The sequence below is a fragment of the Taudactylus pleione genome, unplaced genomic scaffold (genome assembly GCF_031769625.1).
Source record: "Taudactylus pleione unplaced genomic scaffold, aTauple2 ptg000007l, whole genome shotgun sequence".
In the NCBI taxonomy this organism is placed as follows: domain Eukaryota; kingdom Metazoa; phylum Chordata; class Amphibia; order Anura; family Myobatrachidae; genus Taudactylus; species Taudactylus pleione.
Window position 1 is genome coordinate 10252644 of NW_028284410.1, and position 20032 is coordinate 10272675.

General features: G+C 39.7%; 1 protein-coding gene across 1 annotated transcript in view; it reads right to left on the minus strand.

The window, feature by feature from the left end:
* Positions 1 to 19156, minus strand: part of LOC148542883 (uncharacterized) — a 39870-nt gene extending 20714 nt beyond the window's left edge. Inside the window, exons 1-2 of the mRNA XM_088460496.1 lie at positions 18704 to 19156; positions 17937 to 17986 (exon numbers count right to left, since the gene is read on the minus strand). Of these exons, the coding sequence (XP_088316622.1) occupies positions 17937 to 17986; positions 18704 to 19067 (414 nt within the window). The 5' untranslated portion in view covers positions 19068 to 19156. The remainder of the gene's footprint in view (positions 1 to 17936; positions 17987 to 18703) is intronic.
* Between the last annotated feature and the right edge of the window lie 876 nt (positions 19157 to 20032).

Consider the following 20032-nt stretch of genomic DNA (forward strand, 5'->3'; position numbering starts at 1 on the left):
AGGGGGCAGGGCCTAATGATGTGATTGGCCTGGCCCCGCCCCATCACTGCCCGACTGCTGCCTCTCCCCAGGCTTCTCCTGGGGAGGGCAGAGTAAAAGTCGGCAAGTATGATTAAAAGAGTGCCCCACACAGGAATCTCTTGCTGTATATTACATATCATACATACATACATAATACAATTACTATGATTTGAGGTTAGAGACTTTAGCAGAAGGGAGAACATTAGCTCAGTTATAGATCCAGGTTTATTTAGATTGTTCTGGGACATCATTGGGGGTGATGACAGAGTCAGCTTGACACATGAGAAAAGGAAATGGGAAGAGATCTTGGAAGAGATTTTGTCCTAGGAGTTACCAAGGTACAGTACTGTAGAGGTGAAAATGGAAACAATGTGTTAAATATTTATACAGGAGGTAGTTAACTAGAGCAAATGGCTAAATGTGTAGATGCAGGTGACACTAAGTATGTAGAGGATGAGGTGGTCCTAGAAGTTTAGCAGGGGGAATATGGTTGGTGCATTTAGTTAAAGCAATCTCTGCAGTCAGGTTTCCATCCCCTGCAATCCAGAATGTTAAGGAAGGGCTTTTGAGCCCACATGCAGGCCAAGTGCAATACAGCCCAATTTCTATTTGTAGTAACATGAAGAGTTTTACAAACAAAGCAGTAGAAAATTGCTTTAAATATTAGTCCATAGATAAAATCTACAAGTGGATAACTATGCTTAATTAAAAGACAAGTTGCCTGTATAGACATGATCACTTGTGACTGTGCCAAGAGGATTTATACAAATGGGTTTTTAAGCACATATTATGGAGGGTCCAAAGTAAAGTGAGCCTCAAAATGTGTCAGAAAAGCTGCACTCATCCGACTATACAAGGAGGGCGCTATATTGTTGCACTCTGTCCAAACTGCAGCAGTTATTTTATTTAAGACAAAAACCTAAAATTAGAAAGCTGCAATATTATTCTATAGGAAAGCTTAAAAAGAGACCTATTTTAGTGAGTCTTTACAAAATGTAAATGTGTGGACATACTGAAGCTCTGGCTTTATGAGCTGCAGATGGCCAGGGGTGTGGCTAGGTAAATAGACACAGTGGATCCAAGCGTCAGATATGCTGCCTAAATATCTTCAATTCCATGTGGCCTGTATCTGCTTGTGAATGAGTCTCTCTCAACACACCAATTGGTGCCAAGTTTGGGGACAAAGTACCCATATACAATCTACTGCTATTGCATGTTTCATGGCCTGCACCCCCCTTCAAGTATGGAAGCGGTGGCCTCACTTCCAGATCACTAACTGGTAAACTCAGCTAGCTACATCTACTTATGTGGCTCAATTGGAGCTAAATCCACCCATCCTCAACTAACCTGCATCTAAACTACCTCCTGCATATACTTTATATATTCCTTGAAGGTTGGTCAGTGGCCCCATTCAGTATTCACTGCTTCCTATACAGTAAAACATGTCCAAGTTTATTGTTGCATTACTAGTTCAGATGTAACAATAATTGGTTTTTTTTTTTTCATTGCAAGTGTTAGAGGCAATCAAGGTTTGGTGCTGTTGTACTAGTACTGCTGCAGTAACCTAAACAAATTTGCAAAGTGGACTGAACAGACTCCTACTTAGAATAATGGGAAAATACTGAATATATGTACTGACTTTACATCTCATTTAATTTTTTTCCATGTCCTAAATTAGCTGAATTTATTGTACACCTGTGCCACACTTGCATTTACCCAACTGAAAGTCATATTTTAGAAGATGGTTTACTAGGGTTTGCCAAATGGTACTACAGCCATGTCGACTATACAGCTAGAATGACTATAGTCCCAAAGAAAAGCAAAGGCCACTAGACCAGTTCCGCAAGTTGTCTGATAAACCTAAGGTACTCCCCACAAAGTTTCTGTGTTACTCTAGTTTCAACTAGAGAAAAATGTTGAGGGTGATTTAACCAAAACACAATGATTTACAACAAAAAACACTGGGGTCTCAAGTGTTTTGATTTGTTTTTGCTTTTGGATTTGCTTAATAATTGAACCTCTTACAAGACCTAAAATCACAAGGGAGGAACTTAAATGCAATCCAAAACATGCAGGATCTGTTTTTTAGATCAGAGTTCTGAACTTGGCAAGAAAACATGAGCCGGCACTATGTTCAAATTGGAACCCCAAAGTAGTCCAAGCTGGGACTGTTGGACTCTGAACCCCAATTTTCTGGTGTGTTCAGTTTACAGCAAAACAGAATTGCTCATCTGTTTCTACACATAAATGTTAATGATACTATCTGCCAGTTCACATATGCCATTTCCCCTTCCAACAGATATCTTACTGGTTATTTAGTGTTCCTCCTACATATCTCCATTCAGCATGCCTAGTATTTATAAAAACACAGTTTAATTGACCCTTCCATTTTGGGGCCATTGCAAATTTTTTTTCCTATACTGTACATTAATGGGATGGGTGCTAATTCTGCCAATATATGCTGAGATAACCCTACATTTCTTTAGAAGGTATAAAGTAGAAATTATTGTGGTTCAGAAATAAAGTTTTGCCTTTTTAGGCACCTCTTCGTTTACTAATCTCAAGTACCAATTTTGTTTCTTAGATAGTAAGAAATTAATTGCCCCTTTGTTCTTACACAAAAGTTGTAAGAGCACAATGAAAGGCACTTCATACTTGTGGGGATCCCAGATATTAAAGATATGACAACACTATTGCATTCACACACCCAACTCTAGGCAAATACTCTTAAAGAAACCTTTATAACATTTACAGAAGTATATGGGTGACCTGGCCTTTATGGATGATTTTAATATAACATTAGATCCAAACCTTGATTGGTGTTACACCCCTGGTAACCAAGAAAAACCCTTTCCAGCTAATGTGTTTAATCAATATTTGGCTTGAAAATACAACCATCCTATTACTAATAATTACACCTGCTTTTCCCTAGGACATAATTTGTACTCCTGCATAGATCTACTTCTGACTATCAAGTGGATTTTTCAACAGGTTGTTTTCTCCCAACCACATGGTAAACCATAATTGTTGTTTTGGACATAGGACATTTCTATAATACTCTGACTTGCTTGGCATTTATATATCTTCGCTGGAAGCCAAGATAGAGCTATTAAAAGGTCATCCATCTCTATTAAGAAGAACAGATCAAATACTCCTAGCTTTACTTTTTGGTTTGCCCTTAAAAGTTGTTGTGCATGGAATGCCTACACAATTGGCACCTAGGCCAAGACATGAGTGAATGCATGACAAGATTATAAACATAACATTCATCTAATTGAATTACAAGTTGTAGCTAATCATTTCACTTTGGCCAAGAAAGCCAAAACACTGAACTGGCTGATAGTTTTTCCCAAAATCGGCTCAGAAATTTTGTTTGATTAAATTGGGTCAAGAACATTTATAACTTATCCAACAAAAACTAATTAAAAGGCTGCTTTATTTACATTTCTTCAGCAGTTGCCCCTCTCTGCATCCATCGTGTGGAGGGCCCTGCTGAGCTGATCAGCAGCATTACAGAAACTGGAGGAGAGTGCATGGATGCAGACAGGCTGGAAGGTCCCTCTGCCATTGGTGGCTGCTGAAAGTTTAGGTATCGGGAGCTGCAGACTGCATTTGACTGGCTGCATTGTTTGCGACCATGACAGGTAAGTGGTTAAAAACTCACCAAAAATTGTAAGGCTTCCCTACCTTAATCAAAATGGTTATAATATGAGCCAATAGGTAAATTGCTTGTTTACCTAAACTTCAAGGTAATCAGGCCAAAAACTAGAGTAGTCAATTTCCCGCTAGACAAATACATTTGCCTTTTATTTTTGAAAAACTTGCAAAGTATCATGATAGCTACTGGATTAAGGCAGATATCAGAGAGGCAATGCAATATATTCCTAGCAAGCTCTTGGCCCATATGGACTTTATATTATAAAGTTGTAGTAATTTAAAAATTACTAGAAGGGTTTATAAAAATGGTCTCAAATATTTGAAGCCTAAATCATTACTATTCACAAACAAGCAATGGACCCTTCCCATTGTAAAAACAATAATCCAAAAGCTGTTAAAATAGCCTGTAGACTAAATATCCCTTTCCCTTCCTTAGTTAACTAGGATTGAGTTGACGGCAATTGTGAGACAGGCATCGGAGAACACAAACAGGGTTTCTAAATAGTTTTCTCCCCATAATACCTCAACAATGATTTTATTGCTTGATGCAAGCTACAGTATGTATATTTGGGTTCTGTTGCTGGTTTATTTAATCAATCCTTACTGTGTACAGTATATGACCAATTAGCCAGCAATACATTTCAACCAATAGTCCCCTGATTTCAAAATACATCACTTTGAACTCCCACCAAACTGATATCAATACTGTATTTGACTCACTCAAACCTCCATAAGATTTGCCCTTCTAAGTGAATATATTGGAGAAATGGCAGTAGTGAGGATACTTACTTCAGGTCTTCTGGAATGGTCTGGTGATCATATTAGGCCCTTTGGTTGGGATGACCATTGACGTCTAACCTCCAATGATGGTTAGCCACCGATGGTTGATGCTTTTCCCCCTTGATGGTGGAGAGCCAATGGCTCTTGGCCAATGATGGCAATCTGGCAACCACTGCATGTCCTCCCCATTAGCCCCGGTGGGCTTCATGCAATCATTATTAATTCATCATACCACAAATGGCCATCCCAACCTTTGGTTATAAATCACTAAATTTATTATTAATCTTTGTTCACTATAAGCAAGACCCAAAAACTAGCACTTTATTTCCCACGAGTTTCCAGTGTACTAAAAAGATGTAGATCAGGAAACATTGATGGCTGCAGGTCCAGCACTGGAATGGCCCCTTATACAACATGCAAGCCAAAATACAATAGCATATATTCTACTTCATAACCCTCTTGAGTGGAACTTTAGGCATGTTTATAGCAAAGAGATGCTCTTTAATCTCAGTTATCCATCAATTTAGAGTGGTTAACATCAGCATCTACAGTATGCGATTTTGGACCCCTTAATACATTGTCAGCTGTTCATACTGCATTTACCTCTGAACTAACTGAAATGGAACCATATACAGTACCGAGTCTTTATTAGGCTTATAATTGATTAATGTTTATAATAAACAAAACATTTATTGTGTCCATATTTTTGGGCTGACCTGCACTTTGTTTTTATTCATTTTCATCAATGTCCAAAATAAAGATATGTTACAGATAAAGCATATTAATAATGATCGGTTGGCATTCCGATATTACCATCGGAAGATTCAGCAATGCTGACACTTAAGCACATTATGAAATGTGAAATCAGATTGTAAGCTGTGCTGTACAAAAGTAATACAACACCATACGAAAGATATGTATTTTAACTGCTTCAGAACTGGTTTGAACAGTGAGAATTTAATTTGTGCCACTTACCTACTAGAGAGAAGAAGGGTATCTGCTATTAGGAGTATTTTAATTGCTCATTTTGCAGCATTAATTTATCCCAGGATCCTCATTTTAAGCTGCCAATAACACACAGCATCTACAAGCACCATTAAGGGAGTTTAGAAATTAAATGTAAAAGACTTAATACAAAATACACAGTGGCCCTGAAGGCTAAGCAATTAATTATATCAGCTTGTGACAGAACAACAACACTGCTTTGGACGGATGCCAGACACTAACATGAAGACTGCAATGGGATTACTGGACTGTCTAGACCGAGAGGAAGAAGAAAGGTAAAATTATTTTGTCAAAGAGTATAGAGAGCTAAGAGCAGTTTCCTCACATTAACTATTAGACATTACAAGAAACAATTGTAAACGAAGCCTGAAGCTGTACTAAAGACACCAGTTTAGCTTACTCAGACTTTTGGGAAATGTTAGTCTTCACATTCATCATGGGTGTATACTATGCATTTAGCCATGTTACTAAAGCTTACCAAATTGTATACACATATACACAGACAGACCAGCATTAAGTTAATTCATCCACCTTGGTGCCCTATCCACAATCGATCCTGTGGGCAGATGTACCCAAATTAGAGTAATGCTAGCATAAATTGCTGTGTTTCAGTGAGATCTATAGATAGGATTTTGCAAAATGTAGACTATGAGTGGAGCTGTCTTTGTTTGTATGAACTGCGCGACTGACATTTATAATGTATATATCTTTTTTGTAAAACAAAGATTGGAAGAGTAGGAGTTAGAAATACTACAAATTATTAACTACAGTATACGATTAAACAACTCTACTTGTTGAAAACTAAACTCTTGCACAGGACCTAGAGGCCACTTCCTCTACATTGCAAACCACATAGCAAAGTATCACAACACAAGGAAATCATTAACAGGTAACCGTTGCATTTCCTTCATTTGCTAGTTTACATAATTCTAACAGTGAGCAGAGCCTTCTCAGCTCACTGAACTAGGTACATACAGTAGCTGCTTCATGTTCAATCAAAACAGCTGTTAAATTTCCTTTTGATTTTATCTTTTTTACCACAATACCTAAACCATCTTACTGTGGTGCATCATCACTTAAGAGCACTATCGTCTGTTTTAGTAAGTTTACTCTAGCCAAATCAATTATTCACATATTAGAAAAAAAAAAAAAAAAAAAAGAAAAATGCACATTTTATATTTTCCAGGTCACCTAGCAGGTGCACAGGTATATTCACTAGTCACTGACACATTTTAAAAAGATACTTAGGTGCAGCTAATTATTTCATTTGTAATTCTGTGAAGAGACCTGGAAAACATGCACTGTTTGGGGTCCTGAGGACAGAGTTTGAAAACCTGTGGACAAGATTCACATTATAAAGGGATGATTATGTCTCACATTGCCTACAGGAGCTGTACACTTATCACATGCCAAAATTAACTTTTAGAAAGATTAGTGATTAAATCATAACCTTAGAAAAACTGAGCACCACTTTTATCTTCTATCCCATCATATAAATACTATAATCATAATATTCCATGTTACTCTAGCACTTTTAAATTTTTTAAGGCACCAGCAAGGCAACCTTCTACCAGTTATATTACAACTGGTGGAAATCCAGTAAATTCTGGCTTTTACATTACTATACATTTCAGATTACTCATCCATTTAAAATGCATAATTAGCGCAGCTGTATTATTCATTAAAGATAAAAAAGACAAAAGCAGCTAGTAGAGGAACAAAAGTGTGCAGTCTTCCCAAATAAGGGCCTGATTCAGCAAGGATCACAATTGCAAATCTGCATGCAGGCAGCTTTGCAATTTAGATACTCGCAATAATGCAAATGCAGCAGGAGGTGTATGACACCCCGTGCTGCATTTGCGATCCCAGCACTGCAATGAGTTCGGTGGTCATGATGGTGGACGGCACCAGGACTCCGGCCAGCTGGCATTCGAGCCCAGGACACTGCACTGATAAACAAGTTTCCTGGGCTAGCCACTCCTGGAAAACTGGGCGTACACATCCCCATTTTATGGGAACAGCGGCCACCCCTGCGCCCACACCGCCCTTTGGGTCCTGCACACGCATAGATTCCCAATAATTGGGAATGTGCCATCAGCAGTGAACTTGCATTCACTGCTGAATCAGGCACTATGTCCAATAATAGCACTAGACTTGGGTGGCAGCACTATAACAGAGAAACAAACATTTTCATACTGTAGACCAGGGTGAGGCTAGTATGCATTGGGTTGTATTCCCTAGGGCATAGGGGGGGGCTGAAATAATGTGTCGAGCAGCCACAATGGAATTGCCCCCAAAAAGACATGTCCATGTTTTGTAGTGTGGTACCCAACTAAAGCTATATATGCAGTTATGGATGTACAGTACATCTGTCTTGAGATTTTTTTTATTAATGTGTTTACAGAAGAGATATGGATAGAACAGTGGCTGCTGTACAAGATATGATAGGAACTGATACTACTAGGCTAGAGTTTCCCTGAAGTCAGCCCTCAAGGAACCTTAATAGTCCATGTTTTAAGACTATCCATGCTTGACCACAGGTGACTTACGTAATTAGTACCTCGGTCAATTTAAGCAGTATGAATCCTACGTCAAACTGGTTTCATTGTAAATACACTGGAAAATTACTATGAAAGAAATGTGCATCAACAAATAAATACTTGGCCAAAAGTGAGTTTATTTAGGGAGGTTATAGTTATATGCGGATGAGAAAAGTATTATTTTAGTTTGAATATATACTGCTAGGAATAGGAAACAATATTACACTTGCTAATGAAGAGTTGTTTGTGAATGTGTAAAATTTGTTGCAAAATAAACTTTACTTGGAATGCAGCAGTGTTTGTATTTATATGAACTGTGAACTCTAATCCAATTTGCCTTTGCAGTATCTGCTCCGAAGGTCCTGCTAAAGAAGTGGTTATATACAGTAATACATGCTAACAAAAGATACATATTAATGGTTTATCATTTGAATAAATGACTTGTGGAAAGCAGTTTTTGTGACTCCCATTACCCAACGCTACCTGAGAACTAGTTTACTTGAATAAAAGGAAAAGTATTTAAAAACCTATGATTTTTGGGTCCAGTTGCCTTCATCTCTCTGCCAATGAAGAAAGAGAAAGCACCCCTGTTGCAGTGTACCCAATTATCTGAACCTACCCAATTCATCTGACACCAATGTGAGTGTTACACATTGGCGAGGGAGTATTATGTAGTAACCTTTGGATATATTTTGCTTGCACAAACCTTTACTGTATTGTACCTGCATCTACAAGCCCTCCTACCCTAGTCTAGGCCATCTTCATGTAAGGAGTAGTAAGTGGAAAGTAAATCAGTCTGCATGCATACACAAATTTTGAGTCCATGCATAGTGTGAGACGAAGCATTTTGCAACACAGAACGCAAAAGTATTTATTCTGCATGGAGCCCCAGGGGTACAGGAGACTTGGACAGTATAAAAGAAACTAATTTGTAAGGCAGTGGAAGAGGCTCTTATTCTCTCATGTATATTGCTCAAGGAAACAAAAGCTTAGTTGGTCAAAAAGCAATACTGCAAACATGTCTGCCTCTTCTGGCTATGGTCTATTAGAAGATGCTTGCATATGTTGACTATAAACAAAATTCCTGTAAATTCCCTTTCTTTGGGATGATGCTTGGTTCTACATAAGATTTCTGCCATTATGATAGCCACCCTAGATGTGCAGATTGCAGAGAAAGGAGGGTACCTTTTTCTGGTAAAATAGATTGCTGCTCTTTAATTCATGTCTTGACGAAACTCTACTATCCTGTTATCAGAGCAAGTTTGTAGATATTAAGCCTTTTGGGATTAAAATGATTCTTCTACCAGACTGAACACCTCTCCAGCAGAATTGTAGATGTGAAATTTCATCACCCCTCACCTTCATGTACTTTTTCATGAAGGTAAAAGTCCACCACCCACATCCATAGTCCTGGGCTAAATGTAATAATAGGATGAAAGTTCTAAAAGGTGCAAGTTTAGTGCAAAATGTTTTTAAAACTTGCACATGTAATAGGCTGTGAGAACAGACAAACTCATGTTCCTTACATTTTCACTACTCTCACGGTGCAAAGTCACATCCAGGTGTTTACCCATGGTAAACATACTTTGGGCAAGTTGTAAGGGAAAAGTGTTAAAAAATATCCGGGGTCTCCCCCAAAACCAAAACAAAGCAGCAGGCTGTGTGAGCTGGTCCCGGTGGATGAAATACTGACGCCAGAAGACTGGCAGCTGTAGATCCCGACTGTGGTAAGTAACACTCTTAACCCTCCCCTCTCTTAGTGTTGCCTAACCCTAACCCCCTCTCTCTTTAGTGCCTAACCTCCACTCACGGGTGCCTGATCCTAACCTCCCCCTTCCCCTAGCCTAAACTTAACCCTCCCAGGGGGGTGCCTAACCCTAAATCCCCCTGGGTGTCCCTAATCCTAACCCTCCCCCCCTCTGCAGCTAAGCGAGCCCAACTTACCTATGATTGGTATGCTGGGTGTCGGGATTTCGGCATGGGACCGATGATAGGAGTCTGTATTTTCACAGTCGGGAAGCCTGCGGTCGGCATTTCGACCGCCAGCTTCCCAACTACATCCTGTACATGCCGGCACTTGCCTGACAATGACATTTCCCACATGGGTCATGCACTTATTGTCTGATGTTGGGAGTGACTGTCAGCAAATCAGCACACACTCAGAAGAACTAATATTGGGAGCCTAGTGCTGGTTGATGAAAATACGGGGGACCCCCTACATCTTTTTTCCCCCATATTTTCACAACCAGGACCAGCTCACAGAGCCCAGTGCCAATATTTTTTTTACTTTTTTTTTGAGTGGGGGGGGGGGCACGTGATTTTTTTTAAATACATTCTTTACACTTACATGACATTTGTATGCAGATCTCCCTCATCTGTGCAAGCTTCTGCTAAACTCACAACTTTTAATGAAACTCACATTACTAGTTGCAAGTTTTTACTCAGAAAAACTTTCATGGACTCGCATATAACATACTCGCACTCTATTGGAAGTTGCGGAGAGTTTTATCTTGCAAATAAACTTGCTCCACGTCTGTTAGACAAAGTAGATGAGGCTTTCCAAGATTTCTCACTTATTTTTGTGTCTCTGGGAAGTGTATTCATCTCAGGGATGGTTTTGCTACTGCCTACAGTACCAGCAAATTTGACTGTTCCAATGGATTCTACTTTTTTCATTTGAAAGTAACTTCTCTGAAGCACTCAAAAATATGAGGAGACCATCGAAAACTTAAAGATTGTGTATTTTTTCTTGTTACTTATTTGACTGCTGCACTTACTTTAGGTTTACTGTTGAGAGATACCGACATCACCTGAAAATAATCAACCCTAGTGGTAGAATTTACCAAGCAGCAGACTAAAAACTGCAGGCAGTTTGCTGCACCAAATGACTGAATGGAATGAAAACAGTCACATCAGTTTATAAATGGCCAGACTACAGGTATTTTTGCAAAACCTCCCGATCTTTCTGGCCAACCAGAAATATGAATCAACACCTATGAAAGCAATCATTGTGTATTGAGTGGTCTGGCAGATAACAGAATTTTCTAATGGGGGAAATATGTGTCTATAAGGGGGGGGGGCAGTCATTTAACAATATTCAGTCTATTAAAAAGGGTGATGGGTGCAACATAACTATGATGTTTGCACCATTTATATATCCATAAAATATTTTTTTTTTTAGGACTTGGGCAAAAAACTATCAACTAACATTATACCGCTTCTTTAATATAGATATTAAATATTAGTATTAGATCCATGCAGTTAGTAAAGTGACATTGTGGCTGTACCGGGGATCCCCCTCCCCGGTCATCCAGCACTGTGGATGCCAGCAGCACAGACTTTTCACAGACAGCTGGACAGTGTGTCAGAGCCCTCCCTCCCACTCAGGTATCACAAACAGCACCTGTCCCAACCACCAAACACTTTACACATACACAGAGTCCAGGTTCCAGTGCCTGCAGTGTCCTCCTCCTCCTCAACCCTCCACTTGTGTCCTCTGTTACCTGAGGTGAGTCACCGTCACTGAGTGTCAAGTTAAAAGTAGGGGTGTGCACCGGCCACTTTTCGTGTTTTGTGTTTTGGTTCTGGATCTTTCTTCGTGTTTTGGATCTGGATTGGTTTTGCCAAAACCACCCTTCCGTGTTTTGGGTTCTGGGTTTTGTGTTTTGTATCTGGATTTTTTCTTAAAAAAAAAAAAAAAATGCTAAAATCACATAAAATGGGCCTTTTTTGTTCCTACGCTATTAATAACCCCAATAACATTAATTCCCACTCATTTCCACTCTATTCTGAACACCTCACAATATTGTTTTTAGGCCAAAAGGTTGCACCGAGGTAGCTGGATGACTATGCTAAGCGACACAAGTGGGCGGCACAAACACGTGGCCCATCTAGGAGTGGCACTGCAGTGGCAGACAGGAAGCCAATCAGCGTTATGGTGCCCATTTGCATGTAGCACGAACCCGGGAGATCCGTGCTACATGCATCTGTGCGATTGGCACAGAGCAATGACAGGTCCGTGAGACCCGTCTGTGCTGCTGTGGTAAAAAAAAAAAAAAAAAAATGGCGTGCACCCCCCCCCAAAAAAGAGCAACTAGCCCCGGGCATTAGTAACTCAGTGCTGGGTGTGCTTAAATACAGGGGACCAACTGACGTAGGGGTCCCCTGTACTTAAGCACAACCAGCACCGGGCTAGTCAGAACCAGCGCTGGTTGCAAAAATACGGGGGACAAACGAGGTAGGGGTCCCCCGTATTCTGCGCAACCAGCTCTGGGCTCTGATCCGGCCCCCCGCTAGAAAAAGTCCAGTGCTGGTTCTGGAACATACAGGGGAACCCTACTAATTTTTTTCCCGGGTATTTCCAGAACCAGGACCGGATCAGTGCCCAGAGCTGGTTGCGCAGAATAGGGGGAACCCCTACATCGTTTGTCCCCCGTATTTTGGCAACCAGCGCTGGTTCTGACTAGCCCGGTGCTGGTTGTGCTTAAGTACAGGGGACCCCTACATCGTTTGTCCCCTGTATTTAAGCACACCCAGCACTGGGTCACTAATGCCCGGGGCTGGTTGCTCTTTTTTGGGGGGGGGGGTGCACGCCATTTTTTTCTTTTTTTAAACAGGTTTTTATTTTTTTTTTACCAGAGCAGCACAGACGGGTCTCACGGACCCGTCAGTGCTCTGTGTCAATGACACAGATGCAGGTAGCACGGATCTCCTGGTCCATGCGTGCATCTGTGTCATTGAAATACACAGCAGCACAGACGGGTCTCACTGACCCATCTGTGCTCTGTGTCACTGTCAGTCACACAGATGCATGTAGCACGGATCTCACAAGTCCGTGCTACATGCAAATGAGCACCATAATGCTGATTGGCTGAGAGCCGTGACAGACGGCTCTGTTAGCCAATCAGCACTTTGCCCATTAAAGGCAAAGGCATTTTTTTTTAAATGGCCGCTCGAGGCAAAACCTTGAGATCCGACAGCAGATCTCGAGGTTTTGCCTCGGGAGAGGGATCCGGGGCAGACAGGGAGATCAGAGCTTGGGCTCGGATCGCCCCGGATCCCCGAAGTTCGGGTGGGTTCGGTTCTCAGGGAACCGAACCCGCTCATCCCTAGTTAAAAGTAGTGAGAAACTGAAATTGTACTTTGCAGGATAAAGTTCCAAACCACTACTACAATTGCCCCTTTATTACTGTCAGGAGCAGCTCTAATACCTTGCATACAACCTATACTACTGCAGCAATTTCTGTTATACTCCCAGTCATGTACTGCACTTCCCTTTAGTACAGAGGGTAATTATTCCTTAAAAATAAAAAAAAAAATGGGTGGGGGGCGGGAGTGCCAGTCCCTTACTTTGCTAGGTACGCTCAGACCCCTAGATACACCCCGGTACAGTATAATATTTTTTTTTCCTATCCCTTTGTAACGAGAGATAACTAAGCAATAACCACTAACAAAACTTTAGCAGAAGTGCAAAGGGCTCTGCACAACTAAAAATAAATGCTGGTAAATTAAAATTGCTTAATGAGGTCACAACCTTAATTATGGAAATATCACATTAGGTATCTATATAGAGGTCAGAGTGGTAGGTTTTGTTGACATTCAGGTCAACAGCATGTCAACATGTTCTGTACACCAGCATGTACAATGTCAACATGCAGAGTGACAACACTGACATAATGACGATATTTATAAAGAGAAGGACAGAATATTCCTTTGTGGTGCACTCTTGTTCTGATTATTTCTATAAAAAAATGTTTTTACATTTATCCTGTTGCAGAATTACTCTGCAAGTGAATTACCTGCAATTAAGCAATCAATGCTGATATTACTTATTTTTCTAATAATTTTTCATAGATGTGTTCATTGTATTTGAGATTCTTTTAATTCAAGTAACATTTTAATAGAAATAATCAGAACAAGAGTGCCCCACAAAGGAGTCTTCTGTACTTCCTCTTTATAAGCTACATAATATTTATTGTCTCCAGGAAGCACCAACTACATAACTCTAAACCTATAAAAGAAACCATTATACACCATAATTTGTTAATGTTCATACATTTCCACATATTTTATTATTCTTACATTTTTATTCATTAGCTCAACAGAGTCATATCAATTTTTTCTATTGAAAATTGGCAGAATGTCGACATTGTGATTTCCTGCTAACATTTTATTTATGGCTAACCCTAAATTGGGCGTCATGTTGAATGTTAACATTTATAATGTAAAATCAACTAAATGCCTAGAGGTCATGAAGTCCCCTGGCTATATGTAGATCAGAATATACCTCAGGGATTCTATCCATAACTTTTTTTGCCTTGATAGATCTTATATAAATTCTTCTAAGATTGTCCTGAGACCATCCATACTCATTTAAAAGAAGCAGCAATAAGTCAGCTTCCTTCTTTCTGCTATGGGAACCACTGAAATGTATTTGCTATACAAGTGCAATCCCCAGTTTAAAATAGGGCTGGCTCTTTCTTCCCTATTTCTGGGGATTGAGAGGCTTAGATCTCCTTGGGAACGTCTAGAGACAGTTTCATAAGATGTTGTACCCAGCTAATTGGGTCCATACAGATTTTAGCTGAACAAACCTATTTACCATGTAATATGTGTAGTTTCACAGTCCCTAAAAGTTGAAAACGTCGGTTTAGTTTTTGCACAACTGTGTGACAAAAAGCTCCACCTGAAAATGTATAGTGTTGTAATATCTGATCAAAGACTTAAGCCATAAATGTACCCTAGTGAATAAATGGTTAGTTTGAGAAACTAATCAAAGCACAGGGGATGCTGGTCCCGGAATCCAAAACCTGTCAGAATCCCTGCACCCCAAAAGGTAAGAAGTGGGGCTGGGGGGAGGGTTAGGTTTAGGGTGTGGGGAGGGGGGGGGGGGGGGAGCACAGAGGAGAGATTAGGTTCAAGCACCAGGGATTATATGCAACAGATTTTGGAACATTGGCATAGCTACATTCAAGGTAGAAGCCAGTTGGACTGGAATGTAGATTATCGGGTTAGAAAGGTGGTTCTCTATTAGATATGATCAACCCCACTATATTGCTTTATCATTCAGATACAGTAATACCAGAAGTGTCACTAAGCAGGTGGATTTTAAATGCATACTAGGTAGTTAAACCCTGTAGAGCCTTCAGTAGGTCATGGCTTTGATGGGCATTGGTGTGTGGAGGATAAATTGAAGCTGGCCATACTGGTTTAGGCAATGCCAGCTAACTATACCCACATAAGTAATGGAATAAGAAATATAACCAAATGGAAGGTGCCAGGGGCTACAGATGTGAAGGGAAAAGCCAATATAGAGTCAAAGTGATTACATGGCTCTTTAACATATTTTTGTTTTTGTTTAAGTTCATTATCTGGAGTAGACTGTGGTACACTCCCATATTCTGGGCACCCTGATGAGTGGCAATCAGACAAGACAGAAGACTTGACATTCCAGCGAGTTGTAGAGGCTCCTCGTGTAGCCAACCTTCTGAAAGTCCACACTGGAGGCAATGAGCTATGTATTGCCTAAATAACTGAATCAATAAATAGGAGCACTCAAAAAACCTAAGGGTAAGTTTCCCCAACACAACATGTTATGATTAGAGAATGTTGAGGAGATGCTGCAGCATTGGCGTGGACAAAGAAATTTAGATAGTTAGGTTGGGGAAGGGCGGTTAGCAGCTTTCAAATGGCACGTCGAGATGCAGTCGCCTTTTTGGGCAGCTTAGGCTGAACAGATTGGGACTATTACAGAGTTAGTAGCAAAGTAGGCATTCAAATTTCAGAAAAAAAAAATATGCACAGAATAGCTTATATCCACAGAGGTGCAGAACCCTACACATCTCAAGATTCATACCGTACATCTTTCCATTAGCAGCATATGCACCTATTTTTCTAAAAGTCATCATCCACGTATACTTAAACCTTCTGGTCAGCATTTGCATGCATGGTCTTCCTTTTCTGCCTCTCCAGCCGTACGTTTTGAAATGTGCATTGTCATTTAGGTGTGCATTCACTTTTTAAGCCTGTACAGTGCAAATTCACACATTATTCTATTCAGACTGCATCAGATCCAGAGACCGGTTAAAATATTTGGCCTCCCTAGTCTAATACACTTAAAGTATATTAGCCCCCCAATCACATCCCACATTGTAGTGTATCCTCCCTGACCACATTAATTTATCCATCCCTGATACTCTAACTACCCACTGGCACCACCACTGTCATAGCAATTTCAGCTTCTGAAGTCTATTTACAAGAACTGTGATGGTCACTATGCAGTTGTGTACTCATGGTGGGGAGAGGGGGGCAAGTAAGAGGAGAAATATTCCATCACCAGCATAATCATTGGATGATGACAGCCATATATATAGATTGATGTGGATCATAGTACATTAACAACTACAGTACAAATATGAGAACCACTTACCACCCCACCTCCCCCTGGATTTAATATTAAATGCAGCACCTGTATTTAGGAAATTGAGTTACAACAGACATTCCTCCACTCTTATGTGCACTCAGATAAGCTACACATATGTAGTCCCTGTCACTTGTGGTCACTCCTTCCAGCTCTTCTACATGTTGTTACATGCATATCTATCTGCATTTTAAAAAGTAGCAAGGACTTAGGCTGAGCAAGGATGTAAAGAAGTCCCTTACATATAACAGTAAGTGGTGAATAGCTGGGATTACCTACTTATGACAGCCACATTTCATACCCAGTGGACAGCAAGGTACTGTGGGAGAGTAAGTAATTTGGGAGAGATCTTGTGTAGTCTGAATTACAAGCCCCCAGAGATCAATGGGAGATCTTGGAGACCTGCATATTACAGTAGCTTCCAGTACAGGTTGGAATTTTATAGATGCCATTGAGGTGCTGTTTTTATCCCAATTTGACATATGCGGGTGAGGTCCTATATTAGAAAAACTATGAGTATGGTTTTTGTCATGCACACTTTTCCATTGTGGAGGACTACGCCTGCGCTTTGGTTTGCCATTATGCCAAATCTTCATTGCCAACACCCACAGCCACTTAAGCAAGAGCCCTAAAATTATTCATTACAGGGTGGTTGAATCCATGTGAAGCATAAACTGTGGATAATGCTGGTGCTAGTTTATTTTTTTTTTACTTTACTATTTTGGTGGTGGTATGTGCTGTGTAAAAGGCAATGTGTGGTTACTGTCAACACCATGCATCTTTACACCAGCCCTTAGCAACAGGCAATAAATAGGCCTACTAAGAGTCTACACCAGTGATTTTCAATTTTTTTAAACTCATGGCACACCGAACAAGATTTGAATATTTCTAAAGCACACAATCAGTCCCTCACGGGACAAAAACACACACATTGGTCCCTATGGGGAAAAAAAATAAAGTAAATCCCATTGGCCCCCACGGAAAAAAATTATTAAATTAAATGGTCCCCACGGAAAGAAAAACTAAATTAAAACAAAAAAATTTATGTGGGAACCAGCCAATTGCATTGATCCCCACAGAAAAAAATAAAATAACCAGCTGAGAAGGCTCACTGTCACCCCTGTCCTGTACCTCATTGGTTGGGGTTGCTCAATCACACTCAGTGACTGAGCACACAGTGCAGAGCTTGGAGCAGTGTGCAGGCAGACATGCAATGAGGCATGTGTGACCTAGGTCATGCCTCCATAGGTCACAGCCTGGGCACACCTGAGCATCCCTGAAGAGCCCAACACTGCCTGGGCCAGCAGTACAAGTAAAGTCAGCTCTGACCTTGCGGAACACTAGTGTGCCACAGCACAGTGGTTGAAAAATGCTGGTCTACACATTGTAGCCAAGCAAATTCTTACATGCTACAAATGAGCAATTCCTAAATCGGGCCCATTAAATACAGATCCACCTCATCAGTAGTTCTGTGCACATAAGCAGACACTCAACACTGCCACAAAGTACAGTACCTGCATCTGCGCTTTTTTAATTTCCAACTCTGAATGTGGAATTTCCATTTCTGTAAAATAAAAATAAAAAAATTGTAAAAATATGGTATTAGTATTTTTGTACACATGGCCTAGATTGCTGAAAGATCAAGAGGAAGTTTTTTTTATGTTTTTTTTTTTTTTTAATACAGGTGTGAGTGAGTGTGTATCATTAGGCTTATCAGTCTATCCCTTTACACTGGGGCACATGAATTACACAGATTCTGTGCCTGCTTAAAATCAGGTGAAACACAAACTATAAAAAAAAGTCAGCCAGCCACAGAGCCTGTGTACAGTAATGCAGGATTGTCCTGGTTTAAAAAAGGGATAGTATGGCAAGCCTATAAATTATTGACAGCACTGAGTTATTCAAGGACTAAAGGCCCCCCATACATCAGATATTGCAAATTGCACAATTGCTGCAATCAATATTGTATACAAATCTTTCCCTTTTTCAATCGATTGTGGCAATTCTGCAATCGATTGAAAGATTTTTATACACAATCGATTGCAAATTGCACGATTGCTACAATCAATCTCTGATGTATGGGGGCCTTAATGCTTGCTGCCATTTATTTACTTGAATTTACACAAAAGGTACATTTCTCAGAATGATACTTGTTCCATGTCTGTTCATTTAATAAAAACATCTGAAAGTCTACAAACATTAGTAGAAAACACAAATGACGACATCAGCCCTTACACAAAAGGCATATAATAATAATGAAAAAAAATAAATATATATTAACCTGTATTGTCTTTCACCAAAGGACATGCAGAGTCTTCATGGAGAAATGAACTTACAACATAAGTGAGGCGTCTAATTTTCTCATCAGTACTTAAGGAAAGCTGTTCTTGGGTATTATGTATTACACTTGGCTCATTTTCATCCAGTTTGTCAGCTCCATTTATAAAATATGTTTTTCTCCTGAGATTTAGCGGGTCCATTTCATCTGTATTTGGCTGGGGCTTCACTCTAGGTAAATTAGTTATAGAGTCTTTCAGTATACTGACAGGAGGGACACACTGTGAACCTTTCTTACCATGACTTTCAGCAGCTGATAGTTCATTTTCAACCACTTGCACTCTCGGCTTCTTCTTTGCAGGTGCCATTTGCCTGTCTGAGAAAATGTTTTTCCACAAACTATTTCAGCTACAGAACCAAGAAGACCTTCATCTATCTTGCCCCAAGGATTTATATTTAATTAGAAGTGATCACTTAATTTATCACATATTATTAACTCTCATTGACTGGTTAGTTTTTCTAATTGGCTTGGTATTTGATTGACAGGAACTGTTTCCATAGCATGTGAGCTGCTACTACTTCTAATTAATTAGACTAGTTTGATGTCTTTATATTATCGCTATTTATCTAAGTTATAATACTAACAACAAGAAACATTATTATACAACATAGTATTACTCATTTTAAAACAATTCCATAAAGCTTCTGACATGAATTTTGTCATTGTAGAACAACATATTATTTCTGCCAAATTATTTTTTTTAAACTTATAATTAAAGAACTTTCTGTGTATCATCTATGAAAAGTTTGTTCAGAGTCCAACCTACTAACATTTTAGTTTAGGACTCCCCCACACACACACTTCAATTATAAATGGTGTATGCCAGACAACTTGGAAATGTTTTCTGTCCATTCCTTAAATCTCATTTAAATCCTCTTGTCCTGCAATAGTAAATTTTTTTCTTTTGCAAGGGGATCTATACGCAAGCACATTTATATGTCCAGCAGGCACACAACAGCCTGATATGCCCTTCTTGTAACCACAGCGAAAAATACCCACAGAACCTCCACCTCCACATATAACTCTGCATTACACAAAATCTGGATCATTATTTCTAAAAAAAAAAACGGCATTTGCACTGCAGGACCTATGCTCATTCTGAGGTCCCGCAGGGCTTATATATACGGAGATTTAAAATAATGTATTCTATGTATGTTATTAAAGTTTGATAAATAGCTTTTAATCTTAATAGTCAAAAATTTCAATAAAAGGACCTCTCCTCAAACTTTCTGGGAGCTTTGCTTCATGGCAAGTTCAATGTTGTCTTGCAGC